The sequence below is a fragment of the Xenopus laevis genome, chromosome 7L (genome assembly GCF_017654675.1).
Source record: "Xenopus laevis strain J_2021 chromosome 7L, Xenopus_laevis_v10.1, whole genome shotgun sequence".
Taxonomy (NCBI): domain Eukaryota; kingdom Metazoa; phylum Chordata; class Amphibia; order Anura; family Pipidae; genus Xenopus; species Xenopus laevis.
The window spans coordinates 66,457,274-66,473,848 of NC_054383.1; the positions used below are offsets into that span (position 1 = coordinate 66,457,274).

The 16,575-nt window shown below is 37.8% G+C and overlaps 1 protein-coding gene across 5 annotated transcripts in view; it reads left to right on the forward strand.

Annotated features, from left to right (window-relative positions):
* Window positions 1-16,575, forward strand: part of kif1b.L (kinesin family member 1B L homeolog) — a 128,858-nt gene that overhangs the window by 52,770 nt on the left and 59,513 nt on the right. For 4 of the 5 annotated variants that reach the window (XM_018225634.2, XM_018225639.2, XM_018225638.2 and 1 more), the window contains 6 exons: window positions 861-936; window positions 3,660-3,739; window positions 3,832-3,938; window positions 4,822-4,905; window positions 5,873-6,053; window positions 8,344-8,416. In XM_018225634.2, the coding sequence (XP_018081123.1) occupies window positions 861-936; window positions 3,660-3,739; window positions 3,832-3,938; window positions 4,822-4,905; window positions 5,873-6,053; window positions 8,344-8,416 (601 nt within the window). Of the gene's footprint in view, window positions 1-860; window positions 937-3,659; window positions 3,740-3,831; window positions 3,939-4,821; window positions 4,906-5,872; window positions 6,054-8,343; window positions 8,417-12,863; window positions 15,036-16,575 lie in introns of those variants that run through there. The other variant, XM_018225642.2, reaches the window with a different exon arrangement.

Consider the following 16,575-nt stretch of genomic DNA (forward strand, 5'->3'; position numbering starts at 1 on the left):
ATTGGTAGCTAAGTCTATTGGGTTTATTCTTAAAAAATTTTTTGTAGACTTAAGGGATGTTAGACAACTGTTCGCCCCTGCCTTTATGGATTACATTTTTGGCTAACTTACTATATTGAAAACTTATTTTATTTTGCACAACCTATGTATTTACTGTGTTTCATTTTTTATACTGAACTGTTCCTTTAAATTGTTTATTTTACAGTAGTATTTTTACTATAGATTTTTTTGTTAAATAAATGCAAATTTAATTAAAATGTCCTTTTTTTATTATAACAACCTAATTAATTTTTGGTAAGTTATATAAATTAATTAGATTTTATGAATGCACAAAACACTTATCCACAAAAACGTAATCTATTCTGTCAAACTGAATCATTAATTAGCGCCTACATAACACTAGTTACTTTTAGGATAATTGAGTTCAATAAAGGGGTTTTCTGTTTTTTGGTAGAGTGTTTGACATTTGGCTTACGGTAGTCAATTACTGGTGAGTTATGACTGAATGCACCAAAACTGCTTAGGAACCAATCTTTATATTAATGAAGTCAACAAATTATTTTGGTTCAAAAACATCTGAGCCCTGTGTTCAAATTCCCTTCTGCAGTGTTATTCCTATTTCATTCATCATTATTTATTTATATAGTGCCAGCAAATTACGTAGTGCTTTACATCAGATAACGAACAGGGAGCAAACCGTAAATAACAAATGTTTATAACATATTCATTTAGATACATTATTGTTAAAAAAAACTTTAATTCCAGCAATATACCTGCCTGATATTGCTCAATTCTGTAGTATTGGTGAACTACTGGTTAGTAAAATTTACTGTACGCTAAGCATTTTTATCCACCTGCAGGGAGGCTTTGCTTGCAGAAATGGGAGTGGCTATTCGTGAGGATGGTGGAACCTTGGGAGTTTTCTCACCCAAAAAGGTATTCAGCCTATATTATATTATATTCTATTTACTTCAACTATTGTGTCCTACTACCATACTAGCATACTACCTTGCTAGTCTTCACCTTTCTCCACATGTCTCCCATGCAATCAATCTTCAGGTAAGAACACATTGGATCTTTTGTCACCTGTGCAAACTCACCTCCACCATGGCTACAAAACAATCAAAAATACCTTTGTATTGTCAGTGAAGGAAATGTACTTGTTTAAACCAATTGTTTTGTGTAAAAGTGCAGAATGATACATTTATACAATACAACTGGTTTAGTCACAGACATTTCCTGCATAACCAGCACAAATGCATTTTCACATGCTTTGACTCCTTTGCTTGGGTTATTTCAAGCAGGTGGCAACATCTTCTGTGTTCAGACCTTCAAACTCCAATGCTTGAAACTTCATTCTCTGTCCTAAAAGAGATATACTCAGCTCTTTTTAAAATGTTTATTATGGCTGCTCTTTAATAAAGGATAGTATACCTCTACTACTTATTCTTCTCCTAACCTTCAAAGCCTATTACTTTTTTGTTCTTCACTACATTTATTTTCATTTTTCTTCTGTATGTTCTTTCCCCTCTCATGTTCCTCTAAGTTCCACCATCTTTTCACACCATCCACTGCAATCTGTTGTCAACCTTCATATCCTTCTGCTCCTCATCCTCTTCAATGGAAAACTATACCCCCAGAATTAATACTTAACCAACAGGCAGTTTATATCATATTAGGTGGTCTATTAAAGAATCTTACCAAACTGGAATATAGATCTTTACATCTTTACTTTGAGCCATCATTTTGTGATGGTCTGTTTGCTCCCTCAGGGATCACCTGTGACCAGAAATAATGCAGCTATAACTGTAACAAGAAGAATTGTGGGAGTAAAAGACAGTACTTTGTCCATTAATTGGCTCATGTGACCTAACGTATGGTTGGTTTTGTGTGCACTGTGAATCATATGGTCCTAGGGGCAGCCCTTCATTCTTAAAATTGCAATTTTCTTTTTATGATTACCCAATGGCACATGCTACTAAAACATTACATTTTTATAAAAATGGTTTATTTAGACGAAGCAAGGTTTTTTGCTATATATTTTTCTAGAGTCCTACACTGTCTCTTTATGAAAATGGTTTATTTAGATGAAGCAAGGTTTTTTGCTATATATTTTTATAGAGACCTACACTGTTCTGGGGTATAGTTTTCCCATATAAAATTCCTAGAACATAATCTATATCGCAGGCGATGTTGAAATGTTAGGCATCCCATCACAGTGATTTTAATAGCATGCCTGAGACCCTGAACCAGTGCTTCAGTTCACTAAAAAGTGAACATTTCTGGGGTACTACTGCAGGAGAACCATGTTTCCAGGAGTGTAACAAAAGTGTGCTGGTCCCCCCCCACCAAAATTTTTTTTGGAAAGCCAGGTTCATGCTCGTGTCAATTTATAGAAAAAAGCAGCAGGGAGGGGTATTTAAACACTTTAGAGGAAACAGACCCTGCTCCCCGGGCCCCCCTTTTCCCCGGTTTCCCCCGCATGGTCTGCTTCCTCTATTTGTATGCCAGTGCATGTCGCCATCTTACACCCGACCCTAACCCATAAATCAAACTACACCCAGGCCCATAGGGGCTAACACAAGTTTATAAAAACATGCCATATGTCACTACTGTGGCTTCACTACAGTGCAGAGAGGTTGGGAAGTGAAAGGGCCTGGTAGGGAATTACTGCAACCCACCTCTAGGGGCAGTTGATTAGCCTGAACTGGTAGACAGCCCGATGTGCGGGCCAGCCTGTTACCCGCAGGTTCGGGCCGACCTCGCACCCCTCTTTCCCCTAATGCCGACTTCCGGTTTGAACTTTATAGACGTGCGCCTGCACATCCCGCCCCTTTTGTGACATCATTGGCGGGGCAGAGCGGGTCTATAAAAGGAACAAGGAAGTCAGATATGCCCGGGTGGAGGGAGGGCGGGTGCGGGTCGGGATTTTCCCATCACTGGGAGATACAGGTCCATGGGATTTGGGCTGAACTGTTAGAATTTGCTTCATCTGCCCTCTCCCAAAAATAGAAAGCAATTGAAAAATTGAAAAATTTTTATTCCTGTTTATATTATCTGAAAACAACTGGACTGAACGGTAAACAAAACCTTTAACGTATGTTTGTTTTATTTCACTGCAGAAAATAATTTGTAATCATGTAATTTATTAAGGATATTTCAAATGTGTTTGATATCGCCTTTTCACAGCATTGGCTTCGTTACTTCTCTGCATAGATTTATATGCAAAATTATTTTATAGTTATAGTACTAGCGACTTATAGAGCAGAACATCTGTAAGATGTTTGGTTTAATCTTTATATTGTATTCATCTTCTGTCTTACACTGCTATGCCTGCTATCATATAGGTGTTTTTCCCCAGCCAATGTGATCTATTTGCTGATTCTTATGGTGTCTTCTCCCCAAAACAGGTTTGTTATGTGTGTTATATTGTCTATTAGAATAGAAGAAGCACAGTTCTCATAGGAAACCTGTCCTTGTAATTGAGTGGTAAATTGGTGTTTAATTAAATTGTATTGGTAAATGTAGATATTCTGCTTCTAGAATTATTATGGGAAAGTCTAGTTTTTCCAGTAAATCCTCAACATTAGTTTTGCGACCAGTAAATCAAGCATTGTTCTGTAACCCTTATTAAAGTAATATGAAACTTTTTTTTTCAGACTCCCCATCTTGTCAATCTTAATGAAGATCCACTAATGTCTGAATGCCTTCTTTACTACATTAAAGATGGACTAACAAGGTGAGTCTCACCATTTATAAAAAGAATTGTCCCATCACCTTTTTGTATAATGTACTGTGAAACTAAAGCTTCTTTGCCTTTAACCCTTTTAGGGTCGGTCAGGCAGATGCTGATAGTCACCAGGATATTGTTCTAAGTGGAGCTCATATTAAAGAGGAACACTGCATATTCCGTAGCGAGAGAAATTCAAATGGGGAAGGTAAATTTATTATTCAGGTGTTCAGTGTTAAATTGTACTTTATTGAGAATATATTTTGGGCAATTAAAGAGACTATTTATCTTGAGTAATTTCTTGAATTTTCTGAACAAAACTGCATCAGATTGTCTTTATTCATGTGAATTGGAGCAACCATACTGGTTACCCAGTCAAAGACATATTTAAACTTAATCCCGGAGTCATCCCTAAACTGACCCTTCCCCCAAAGGCCCAGCAAATTTTTGGAATGTATGTATTGTATTTGACCCATTCAGTCTTTGGGCGTGTCCAGCAGAATAGTGCTTTTCTACAGGGAAATATTTATGATGGCCTAGATTTATGGAATTTATCATTGATTCGAAAACCTAGTTAGCTACCTGCTACAGTAAGTGCCATTTAATGCCTCTGTTGCCTAGGATGACCATATTGTACATGTACCAATATGCTATGCAATAATTACATGTGCTCTAAAAATGCATTTTATGGAGAATATATTCTGGGAAGTTTTGAGTTATCCTGGAAACATATTGACACCTTTGCACTTTTTCAATAACAAAATAAAAGTAGATAATTCTAGTAACTGTAATTGGTTTACAATTTTTACCTATAGAAGACTTAGAATATTGGATTCATTTAAACCTAGAAGTTTGAAGTACATGCATAGATAATCTAAGTGTCTCTGATAATCCAGTCCAATATAGTAATGTTCATGCATACTTGTTTTCTGCTTGTTTGTATTCATTAACCAGCAATGCAAATAGTAATTTGTAGAATATTTTAAATATATAGATCCTGTGTAGTAGTTTTCAAATGGATTTTTATTGCTTGTATTTCATTTATTTTACTCGCTTCTTAATTCCCATTACCTTTTGTCTGCTTTTCTCAGTAATAGTAACTTTGGAGCCCTGTGAGAGTTCAGAAACGTATGTTAATGGAAAACGGGTAGTACTTCCAGTGGTGTTGCGTTCTGGTAAGAAATGCTATGCCCCCATTTTAATAAATTATAATGTTAAGTATATATAATTATAAGTATATTGGAGATAGGTTTCTTTTTCATTAAAGAAAGTAAAAATGGGATTTTATTTTTTTGCCTTTACACTATTCATTTCCTTTCCAAACCACTGTTTGGTTAACAGAAGGCCAAGCAACCAGATAGAAGTTTACATTATAAGAGTTGCACTTGCCCGTGTATTGAGGTATGAACTTGAAGCTAAAAGCCAGTTGGAAAGTGGAGTTTTTGGGGTTCCACTATATATACATACGCAGAGAGAGAGAGAGTAAGCAGTATTGTTTAAGTCCAATAAATACATATATGGTCCTGTATTAAACAGAAGAGCTTTACGGTATTAATCTATGGTTGTGGCCTAGGTGCTAGAATGTGTTGAAAGTTACAATTTAGCTCCAAGTACTAGACATAGGCTAGTCTTCTTAATTTTTCATTGAAACAGTACAAGCAGCTTCAAAGCCTGTGTTTGTAATATTGGGGCTAAGAAATGCTGATCGGTAACAAATAGTTTACATTTATTGGCCGCATGAAAACTTTCAGCAAGTACAGCGAGGAATACATAAGTGAGCAGCAATGGCATAAAACTGGAAACAGCCATCATGACTGAGACAGTATATTGAACTGGAAAAAACTGAGTTTGTTACATGCTGTGCTGTTCTTTTGCTCTTCATTGCTGTCCCTGGCCCTGCCCTTTCTCCTCTGCAGGCTCAGTTAGGATACATTACTTCAAGATACATTGTAACAACGCGAGTTTCCTGCATAAAGAAGCTGGTAGCATAAACTACAATAATTTAGCCCTTTTTTTCCATGAGAAATTGTTTCTTTGTCGATAAGTAGCGAAAATCTTGACTGACTTACTTGTAGGAACCCCTACTAGGACTTCTGGAAGGCTCTCTGTGATATCTGATTGCATTCTCCTGCTCTTACCCAGGAAATCGAATAATCATGGGGAAAAACCACGTATTTCGTTTTAACCACCCTGAGCAAGCCCGTGCAGAACGGGAGAAAACGCCTTCTGCAGAGACACCCTCAGAACCAGTGGACTGGACTTTTGCTCAACGAGAGTTGTTGGAGAAACAGGGCATTGATATGAAGCAGGAAATGGAGAAAAGGTTTGAAAAGCTGCAACAATATAAACATCTTTTTGGGCTGGTGGGAGAATAATCTGGTGTTTGGGGATGATCTGTCAGAATACACACAGCACATTCCCCTCTGGCTTCGCTACATAGATGACATAGTATTAATATGGACTAGTACCAGTCATAAGTTTTTCGAATTTGTAGCGAAGCTTAATACTAATCATATCAATTTAAAGGTAACTGCTGAGATTGACGCCAATACAGTAAATTTTTTGGATATTCGTATATTTTGTGACAAAATTCATAATAACAATCTAGTGACTTCAGTATATAGGAAAGAGACAGCCACCAACAGTCTACTCCATGCAGACAGCCAACATCCAAGAAATACCATTTTAGGAATACCAGTTGGCCAGTATCTGAGGATAAGACGGTTATGTAGCACAATAGAGGAATATAAAATAGAGGCTAAAAAACTATATGCACGGTTCAAAGAACGTGGATATAGCCACAATGCTCTAAAAAAAGCATACAAAAGAGCTTTGGAATCGGATCGGAACCTACTCCTAAACAGTCAAAAGAAAACCACCCAGCCAAAAAATAGCAGTCCAGGGTGCATCAGAGAGGTTCTATATCCTCCAGTTTCTCTAATATATCTTTTCGTTCGTAATATTATTATTTCAAACCTGCGGGTGTATTTAGTTCCTTTGAAACTATTAGGCTCACCTATCTTATAATATAAACAAGCAAATTGTCACTGATTTTATATATAGGTGCTTCTGCTTTTACACTCCTACCGCACCATGCCTTATGCTATCAGTGTGGCTCATTTAACAGGCTTCTTGGCCTGTTTGTCATACACAGCCAGCTGCAAACACTATTTAAAGGAACAGTAATGCAAAAAAAAAATTTGATTTAAAGTAATTCAAATATAGTGTGATTTGTCCGTACACTGTTAAAACTAGTGTGTTTACTTCAGAAAAACACATATAGTTTATATAAATAAGCTGCTCTGTAGCCATGGGGGCAGCCTTTCAGTTTGAAAATGGAAAAAAGACACAGGTTACATAGCAGATAAACTCTGTAGAATACAATGGATTTAGTTCTGACACAGGAAGATAAACAGGGGACCAGAGAGCACTATACAATTAATACCTCTCTCATATAAAATAGTACATTTGTTGCCAAGAAATCGTTTACTTGTTGGTTCTAGATCACTAGATACAAAAGTAGATATAAAAGTAATATTTTCACTTTTTGGCGTTACTGGTCATTTAAGTAGGTCATTAAAGGGGAAGGAAACCTCCTCGGCGCTAACCCCCCACCCCCCCTCCCGTGTATTGCCCCCCTCCCTCCTCCCCCCTGGCCTACCCCTCCCGCTGGGCAAATGCCCCTAACTTGTTACTTACCCTTCTGCGCAGGTCCAGTCCAGGGAGTTCACAGGCGACATCTTCTTCCATGCGATCTTCTTCCTGCTTTGACCGGCGCATGCGCAGTAGGATCGTTTCGCCGGTACGATCTACTGCGCATGCGCGTGACTTTTGGCGCATGCGCAGTAGATCCGTACCGCCGAAATGCTCCTACTGCGCATGCGCCAAAACGCCGGTCAAAGGAGGAAGAAGATCGCGTGGAAGAAGATGTCGCCTGTGAACTCCCTGGACTGGACCTGCGCAGAAGGGTAAGTAACAAGTTAGGGGCATTTGCCCAGCGGGAGGGGTAGGCCAGGGGGGAGGAGGGAGGGGGGCAATACACGGGAGGGGGGGAGGGGGGTTAGCGCCGACGAGGTTTCCTTCCCCTTTAAAGCATTACCATAGGTGATTGTACAACTGTGAAATGCACATGAATGTAGAGGGCTGCAACACATTAACTAGGAACTTTTTTTAATATGTGAAGAAAACAGTAAAGTATCTGTCCTATTGAAGTAAAGCTGGCCAGTCATAGAACAGTGTGCTGATGACGTTTGGCTCAAATCAAGCCATTAATGCAGCACTGCAAGATTTTGTGGGTCTTAATCTAATGAAACCAGTGCTTTTATAGCACGGGTATCGAGTGATTTGTATAAATTAATTGCACAGCACTCTGATTCTGTCATTTTGTCCAGGTTATGGTCTGGAATGCATTTCAACTGTTTAGCCCTAAGTTGCATATCTTATGGAGTTAGCCACAACGAGTTAATTAAAGAAAGCTATACTTTATATATTTAGCTATTATTGTGTTTAGATTTTGTCTGGCTTTATTTTTCTTTTCTACAACATTGCATTAATTGTATAAGCAATAATAAATATATCTGTACCATTTAATTGGTGTTGTTGTTCATCTCTAGGCTCCACGAAATGGAAATTTTGTACAGGAAAGAAAAGGAAGAGGCAGATCTCCTTTTGGAGCAGCAAAGACTGGTAAGTGAGCAAGAAAAGATGCACATTTATTGCACTAAGCATCATTTTACATATTCTTGTTTATTATGTGTTAAGAGATGTGCAGTTTAAATACTAGAGCAAAGGTAATCTCTATTAATTTTTTATTCAGCAAGTCAGGCATACCCTAAAGGTATATCACAATCTTCCAGTACATCTTCTGCTGGTGGTCAGTAGATACCAGAGAAGACCAGAGAAAGCTTTAAAGACAGCAGTGCTAGATCACTCTCCTGGTTGCTTCCTATTATTTTGATTTTATTTTTAAAAAATTAGGAATGGCAATATGTATTCTCTCATATTTCAATTAAGTTACAGATTCACTGACATTGTAACAGAATCTTGACAATATGGCTGTAGAGATAAATGGTATGGTATTGTATAGCCCACATTGGTTAAGTCTTGGCATTATTTATTGTTGTGATACACTGAATGATTACCATGTACATGCTTTAGACACTTCTGTTATCTGTTCCCTCCTTTGTGAGCAGTGATATTATACATGGGCTGTTTGAAGAAACATCAAAGCTGTTGTGTTTTACTGTGTCGCGCGCATCTCTCTCTCTCTCTCTCTCTCTCTCTCTCTCTCTCTCTCTCTCTCTCTCTCTCTCTCTCTCTCTCTCTCTCTCTCTCTCTCTCTCTCTCTCTCTCTCTCTCTCTCTCTCTCTCTCTCTCTCTCTCTCTCTCTCTCTCTCTCTCTCTCTCTCTCTCTCTCTCTCTCTCTCTCTCTCTCTCTCTCTCTCTCTCTCTCTCTCTCTCTCTCTCTCTCTCTCTCTCTATATATATATATATATATATATATATATATATATATATATATCCACAGCCTTTCTCAAAGTGAAAAAAATACAACAGACAACCACTAAATACTGTGCTTGGCGGGAACCCAAAGTGACGTCAACCAGTAACGTGTAGCTCATTATGTTAAAACACAATTGGTGATCTACATTAAAACATCCTTAGAATTTGCAATAAATTTTTAAACATATCATCTTCATACTTAAGCTGGCCATAGACGCAAAGATCTGATCGTGCGAATCGAGGATTTGTACGATTTTCGAACCGTGTGTGGAGAGTCCCCTACATTTTTCGTCTGGCGGAGATCGGTCGATCGGACAGGTTCGAAAATTTCTGTCGGCTGCCGATAATATCTCTGCGTGTATTGCCGATCGTACGATTTTCAGTGGGAGAATGTCACTAGCTTTGGTTGGACATAGATATCGTACGATTGCTGTCAGGGGCAGAACATTGCTGATCTGTTCTTTAACTAATCTGACTGGTAAGACTTTGATCTGAATGGTTAGTGGCGGGTCGGGAGATGGGAAAGTCCGATCGTACGATGATTCGTACGATCGGATCTTTGCATCTATGGCCAGCTTTATGTGCAGCGGGCATGTTAATTTATACACTGAGATACAAATATATACATGTTGTGCAATGTCAAATGTACATGGTCAAACAAAACATAAACCTGATCAAACGAAAAATAAAACCCACTTTGCTTTCCATGTACTGCGTAATTAAAAACAAAATATCGATACTACATATCAAAAGCCAATCTTCTTTTTATGACACTCAGGCTGCAAGATAGTGAAACACGCTCACTGAAGCCAAACCATAAATCTCATTTAATCTACTAAAATATACCAAATTATCAACAAAGTCGCTATATCAAATTATACATCATATTAGTGGGGGCTGTTCCCGAACTTATCTTATATGTAAATACCGCTAATGTGTGTTCAAAAAGTAGATCACTAATTGTGTTTTAACATAATGAGCTACAAGTCACTGGTTCGCGTCACTTTGGGTTCCCGCCAAGCACTGTAATTAGTGGTTGTATTTTTTTCACTTTGAGAAAGGCTGTGGATACAGTGGAGAGCTGCCTTAGAGTTTTGTTTTTGCATTTTAGCCAAGCATATGGTACAATTATACAGGAAGAAGGAGGCAACACATGTTTCCAGACAAGTTCCATAGTTGGCAGTGTAGGGTTCAATACATCACAGCTGTGTGCCTCCTCTTTACTTACTGCTGTTCTGATTGTTCAGTTGGCCAGCCCAAATGAACAGAACAATACAAATATGGTCAAACACTACTATGGCCCCTTGTACAGTTTCCATTTGTCATTTTTTATCAGTCAGTCTCTTGGGTTGGCCAGTTGTTGGCCACCTTAAAGGGCTCCTGCAGATGGAGGAACATGGGGGGCCATAAGCTAACATGGCGACCTGCACCATGAGCAGAGTATTGAAAAAAAAAACACTTGATTGGCTTCTCTAAAAATGAAACATTATGTTTTAGTGGCAAATGTATCAATTATAAATCCTAAAGCAGTTTTTAGTGTTAGGATAAAACACTGCATGAATACATATAAATACATTAATCTAAAATTGTGAACGTTACACAGCAGCCTTAATATCTTTTTCTATGGCCCTAATTATAATATCACAAACTCAAAAGCTAAGATTATCATGTAACAGAATCTGCTCAATTATAAGCATGCAATATGAGTCACGTCCATAGTAAGAAATCAGAAACTTGACACCTAGTCCTAACATGGTAGATATAGTTTTCCATGCTACTGCCATATGAGAGGAACAGAGTTAAAAGCTTAAAGTAAATAACTTATAGCCATTTGAAGCTGCTTTTATTGTCTGTTGTTTTCCAATGTGAAAACATTGCACCTTGGGTGGATATTTAACCAGTGAAACCGTAAAACAGTAACATTTTCAAGGAGTAAGGTAACAGATCCCCTTTAGTAATACAGTGTAAATAGGAATGCTATACAAATGTTCTGTCGGTACCCTTTAATGCATTTTTTATATGTGATAAGCACTGTGTGCTTCATTGTTGCCTCAGCTTGCTTACTAAGCGTTAGATATTTTATCTTTGCTCTTCGATGTGCTTAAATGTGGTAATGTTGATATGCTTTTCTGTTCTGCCAAACCTTCAGAATAATGCAGTGATCTAGTTATGTCTATGCACTGGACTAATTCTTCCTGTATTCTCTATTCCTTTGTGTGAGGCTTAAAATTATTATGCCATTTGACCTCTGCATGCATTCTTTGCTATCTTTGCATGCATGCACTTTGCACTAATCTAACAGGTTCAATTGGATTTTCGATAGCCTAATGTAATTCCTATAAATATAATATGTAGTAATACATAAAACAAGTAGGGCACACTTTTATAGTGTAAAACCAAATGATATAATATACCGAATTTATCCATGGCATAACTATAGAGGAAGCAGACCCCAGTAGTCGCGGTGGGCCCCCGGGAAACTGGGCCCCCCTCTCTAGATGTTAAAAATCCCCCTTCCCCAGCCGCTCTTTTAACCCCCCCCCCGGCAAGGAGCAGGCAACGTGAACAGACGAGTCGATGGAGGTCTGCATATTGACTGCTGTGTGCACTGGACCCCTCCAGAGATTTTTTTTGTGGGGGTGGTTGCGCGTTCTTGTTACGCCGCTGCAGTTTACTGTGATAAAACAGAATGCACTTACGATTAAGTTATAGAGATAAACTTTTCAGACACTTGGGTTGGTTGGGATAGGGTTTTGAACCTTTAGTTTTGTGTCCTTTCTCCCTGTTCTAAAAAAAAAATATACGATCATGACAGAGGATCAGTCGGCTGAAGATCATTTTTTTAATGATGCAACATGTAAGCTTCTGCTAATAAGAGTAACTGTCTGTAAATGCTGTAACAATTACATTGCCTGGAACTTTTTAAGCATGGTATAGATGGAGCCATAATTGTGACCTCATTGTATGATACGGGAGACATTTTATAACCATTTCTTTTATGTATTCAGAGAAATCGTAAACATTTTAGTATTTTATTTAAATGTCATTAAAAGGCAATAATTACCACAGTAGATATCAAGAACCTTTAATATTTCCAGTTCTACTCAAACACTCAACTTTGTGTGCCTAGGATTCTTCACAATCTTCTCCACTGCTACACAGAGTACTGACATCTGCATCAATGGCTTTATAACTCACAGTTCTGTTTCTTTGAATAAAATAACCCTACCTACCGTCATCTGTACTACAAAAGAAAATAAACATGAAAGTTGCCTCTACTAACCTGTGTTCACTCACTCTCTCCTGGCTGTCCTTATTCACTTTTCGGCTTGCATCTTGGAGTGTTGGTTTTGGTCTACGGAAATCCAGATATGGCATTTGGCAAGTGGGCCGTAGCATGCTTCTGGTTCATTTTCTACAACTAAGTTTCTGCTCTTTATATAAAGACTATCTTCTCCTCTGACTTGTGTGTTTAGGTGAGAACTGTAGAAAAATTTAACTTTTTTAGTTTTATTTTTGTTCGTCTGTTTCTGTATATTTTTCTTTGTATTTTAATTTTGTTTGCCGTTATTGCTTATGTACTACTCTTTTTTTGCCTTTTGGGCCATTTTGATTTTTTTTCTTTCTCAAGGATGCGGATTCAGATAGTGGCGATGACTCTGAGAAACGATCTTGTGAAGAAAGCTGGCGCTTAATCACCTCTCTTCGAGAGAAGCTCCCACCTAGCAAAGTACAAAGTATTGTTAAGAAATGTGGTCTTCCCAGCAGTGGTAAGAAAAGGGAGCCAAACAAAATGTATCAGATTCCCCATCGTCGAAGGCTTACCAAGGATTCCAAGTGGGTGACTATCTCTGACCTAAAAATACAAGCTGTGAAAGAAATATGTTATGAAGTGGCACTAAATGACTTTCAGCACAGCCGACAGGAAATTGAAGCCCTTGCGATTGTGAAAATGAAGGAACTTTGTGCCATGTATGGTAAAAAAGATCCTAATGAAAGAGACTCATGGCGGGCTGTAGCTCGAGATGTTTGGGATACAGTGGGTGTAGCGGATGAAAAGATTGAGGATCTAGTTACAGTTGGGAAGGCTTCAACAGATGTGGATGACCTAAAGGTTCATGTAGACAAACTGGAAGATATATTACAGGAGGTAAAGAACCAGAATAATATGAAAGATGAGGAAATTCGAACCCTAAGGGACAAAATGTTGAAAATGGAGAAAGTACTGCCACTGATGGGATCACATGGAGAGCGAAAAATTCGGGATATTTGTATCGAAGGGGCGAAGACAATAATAAGGAATGAAAAATGCAAATCCAATGTTGAGGAGCCTGAAACAGAGCAAGTTAATAGCCCTGTGGATAATAACTCCTCATTATGCAGAGGACGTTCAAACTGGATGAGACAAGAGCAAATCAAATTCAAGAATCTTCAGCAGCAGGAAATCACCAAGCAGTTGCGCCGCAATAATGGTCCTCACCGATTCATCCCACCTGAAAATCGCAAGCCTCGTTTCCCATTTAAGAGCAACCCTAGCCACAGAAGCTCTTGGAGTCCTGGTACTCATATTATTATAACTGATAAGAAGGTGATTGAGGTAAAAGTTCCCAAAGAAGCTGATATAAAAGAACAACAGGAGGAAATTGAACCAGAGAAACAAATATGGAGTCCTTACAGTCATTTTCGGAATCAACAATGGATACAGCAGCAACAGCAATACAAGGGTTATAACGATAACCCCGAATCCCCTCCTGCACGTTGGAGAAGCAACAGCTTGAATGGGCACCAAAAGGGACTTAGGCGTCAAGCTTCAGGTTCTTCAGAGTCCCTGCAGTCATGTGACTCTCATCCAAATGACTTGCAGAATTTTAGCTATCAGCATCCTGGTCATAAGCAAGGACAGTCAAACTGGAGCAATCATCCTAACAATAACAGTGATGGTTATTCCAGCAATTACCATAAGACTGACCGGTCTTCTCAATACAACCAGTTTGTAACTCCACCACGCATGAGGCGTCAACATTCTGCTCCCAATCTCAAGTCTAGCAAAGAAACCACTGTTTGACCTTCAGTACTGCTAGGAAGAAAAAAAAGCTTATCTTAATAAACTGGCTTAGTATAGCCTAGTATTGTGCAAAGCAGTGTAAACTATGCACTTTGAGAACTATAATATTTAGCTCTATTTTACACAATTGGTTGAATAACACATGATGTTTTGAGTGCATTTGAATTTACAGTGCTCGATTTATGATTTATTAAAATGGTCAGGGGAAAAATCCCCTGACAATTTGACATCCTGCTTAGCTTTTTTTAATGGCAAACTGGTGGGAATCTATCCGTCCACATCATAAATCTATGCTACCTCTTCCATCTCTTTATTTGAAGTATTAGGATTTATTATCTGCATTTTTTACAGGTGGTTTAACAATCTGGTTTTATTTTATTGAAGCATTGTCATTCATAAGTGGACTCCTTTTCTTTCCTTTTGTTTCAATTAAAACACTAAATAATGCCTACATGGATCGATACAAGTCTTTGAAAAAACTATTTTTCTTGCAGAAAAATATTTCCATTCTTTCTAAAGCATATTGTATTTTTTTTGTAAAATGAGACAACCCATGTTATTTATAAACAAAGACTAACAATGTTTATGTGCCACCGCCACAGTGCTAACTTTTGTGAAAGTCACATTTGACCTCTTTTGTATTGTAAAGGTTGAAGTAGATTGGCATTCTTTTTTTAAATCAGGGGCATCTACTGTATTCTTTTTAAGAAAAACCTATAAAAAACAGACATCTTTAAATGTGCTTGTTTGTCTTTGTGGTGGTGGTAACTAGCACTATAATAATTTACAATCCAATGGAAAAGTTTGGCAAACCAAACTTTTGCCAAATGGCATACTTGAAAATTAGTGCAACTACTGCAGGCATCAGTGTGTTAAAAAAAAACACATATTTGTAAAGGCTAACACACAGTTGCATATGATTTCATGAACTTTAAATATAGGAACAAAGAAAATAGCAATTGTGGCATGTGCATGGACTCCATTACAATTGTGAAGTCATGCATACTCTTTGCGTGGTCACTGAATTACATATTGACTTAATTACATCATATTGGGCCTTAATAACCATTAGGAACTATCACCTGACAAATAAAAAGCTTAATAAAATATCTTAAACACCAAACTTTGGCCTTTCACTCTGCAACCATGGGCTTCTCTAAGAAACCAGTATCTGAAAATTATTCCTACAAAGCAGGAAAGGCTTGTGAAAAATTGCAAAATGCAATTTATCTTGCAATTTCCATTGTACATAATGTCATTTAAAATGACAGTTAAATGGAACTGTGGTAAGGAAACGCAGCAGATAACAGAAAAGTAGCATACAACAGGATTCTTCAGAACGTATCTGTTATCTCCTTGTATGCTGTGCTTGAATGGCTGCCCCCATGCCTACACAGCAGCTTTTTTATATAAACTATAGTTTATAAAGCAACCACACCAGTTTTACCAGTGCAGGGCAACAGTACATTATATTTTAATTGATTTAAAACACTTTTATGTCACCTTGGTCCTCATCATGAAGTTTAGTGGGCAAATGCAAAACCAAGAAGAGCAGCTGCGAACTGACACTTTAAGGACCAGATTTACTTTTTACCAATAATTGTCACAATTTACTTCAGCATGTACCCCAAACCTTAAATGTGCATACACTCAAAATTTCTTGAATCAGGGTGTTTTGACATCTTATAACCTAGTATTTTTGGTCCATCAACTACCAGATTCTCCAGAACTGGTCTGTGGGAGGAGCATCTTTTCCAGGTTTCACAATTTTGTACTGCCATCACCATTTCCTTGTGCTACTTTCTTTTTTTGATGGCATTAAAAAAATAATTGACTTTTCCCACTAAGACCTTACATGCTGCCTATGAAACAAAAGCACAAATTTAAAAAATCTGCTGTCCTTGCTTTGAGGTAGATTGAGAGGTGCTGGGCAGGTCTACTTTTGATAATGAATACAAAATAGACTTTAACCCTCTCCCTGCCAGCCGTTTTGTCCTAAATGCGAACATCTACTGCCAAGCAGTTTTTAGATATTTTGTACTCTTTCACTATAAGGGCCTTTCCTGGGGGGGGGGGGTAGTTTACCCAGGAAAACAATATATTGTCTTTTTCAGGACAAAATTACCTTTCAGAATATGCTAGAATTTTGGTGTAATTCTACTTCTGTAAAAAAATATAGGCTTCTAAGTGTCTAATTAATAAAATGAAAAAAATCATTTTTCACAAAGTACAATCACATATATCAAAAAACATAATTAATTTTATGTATGCAAACACA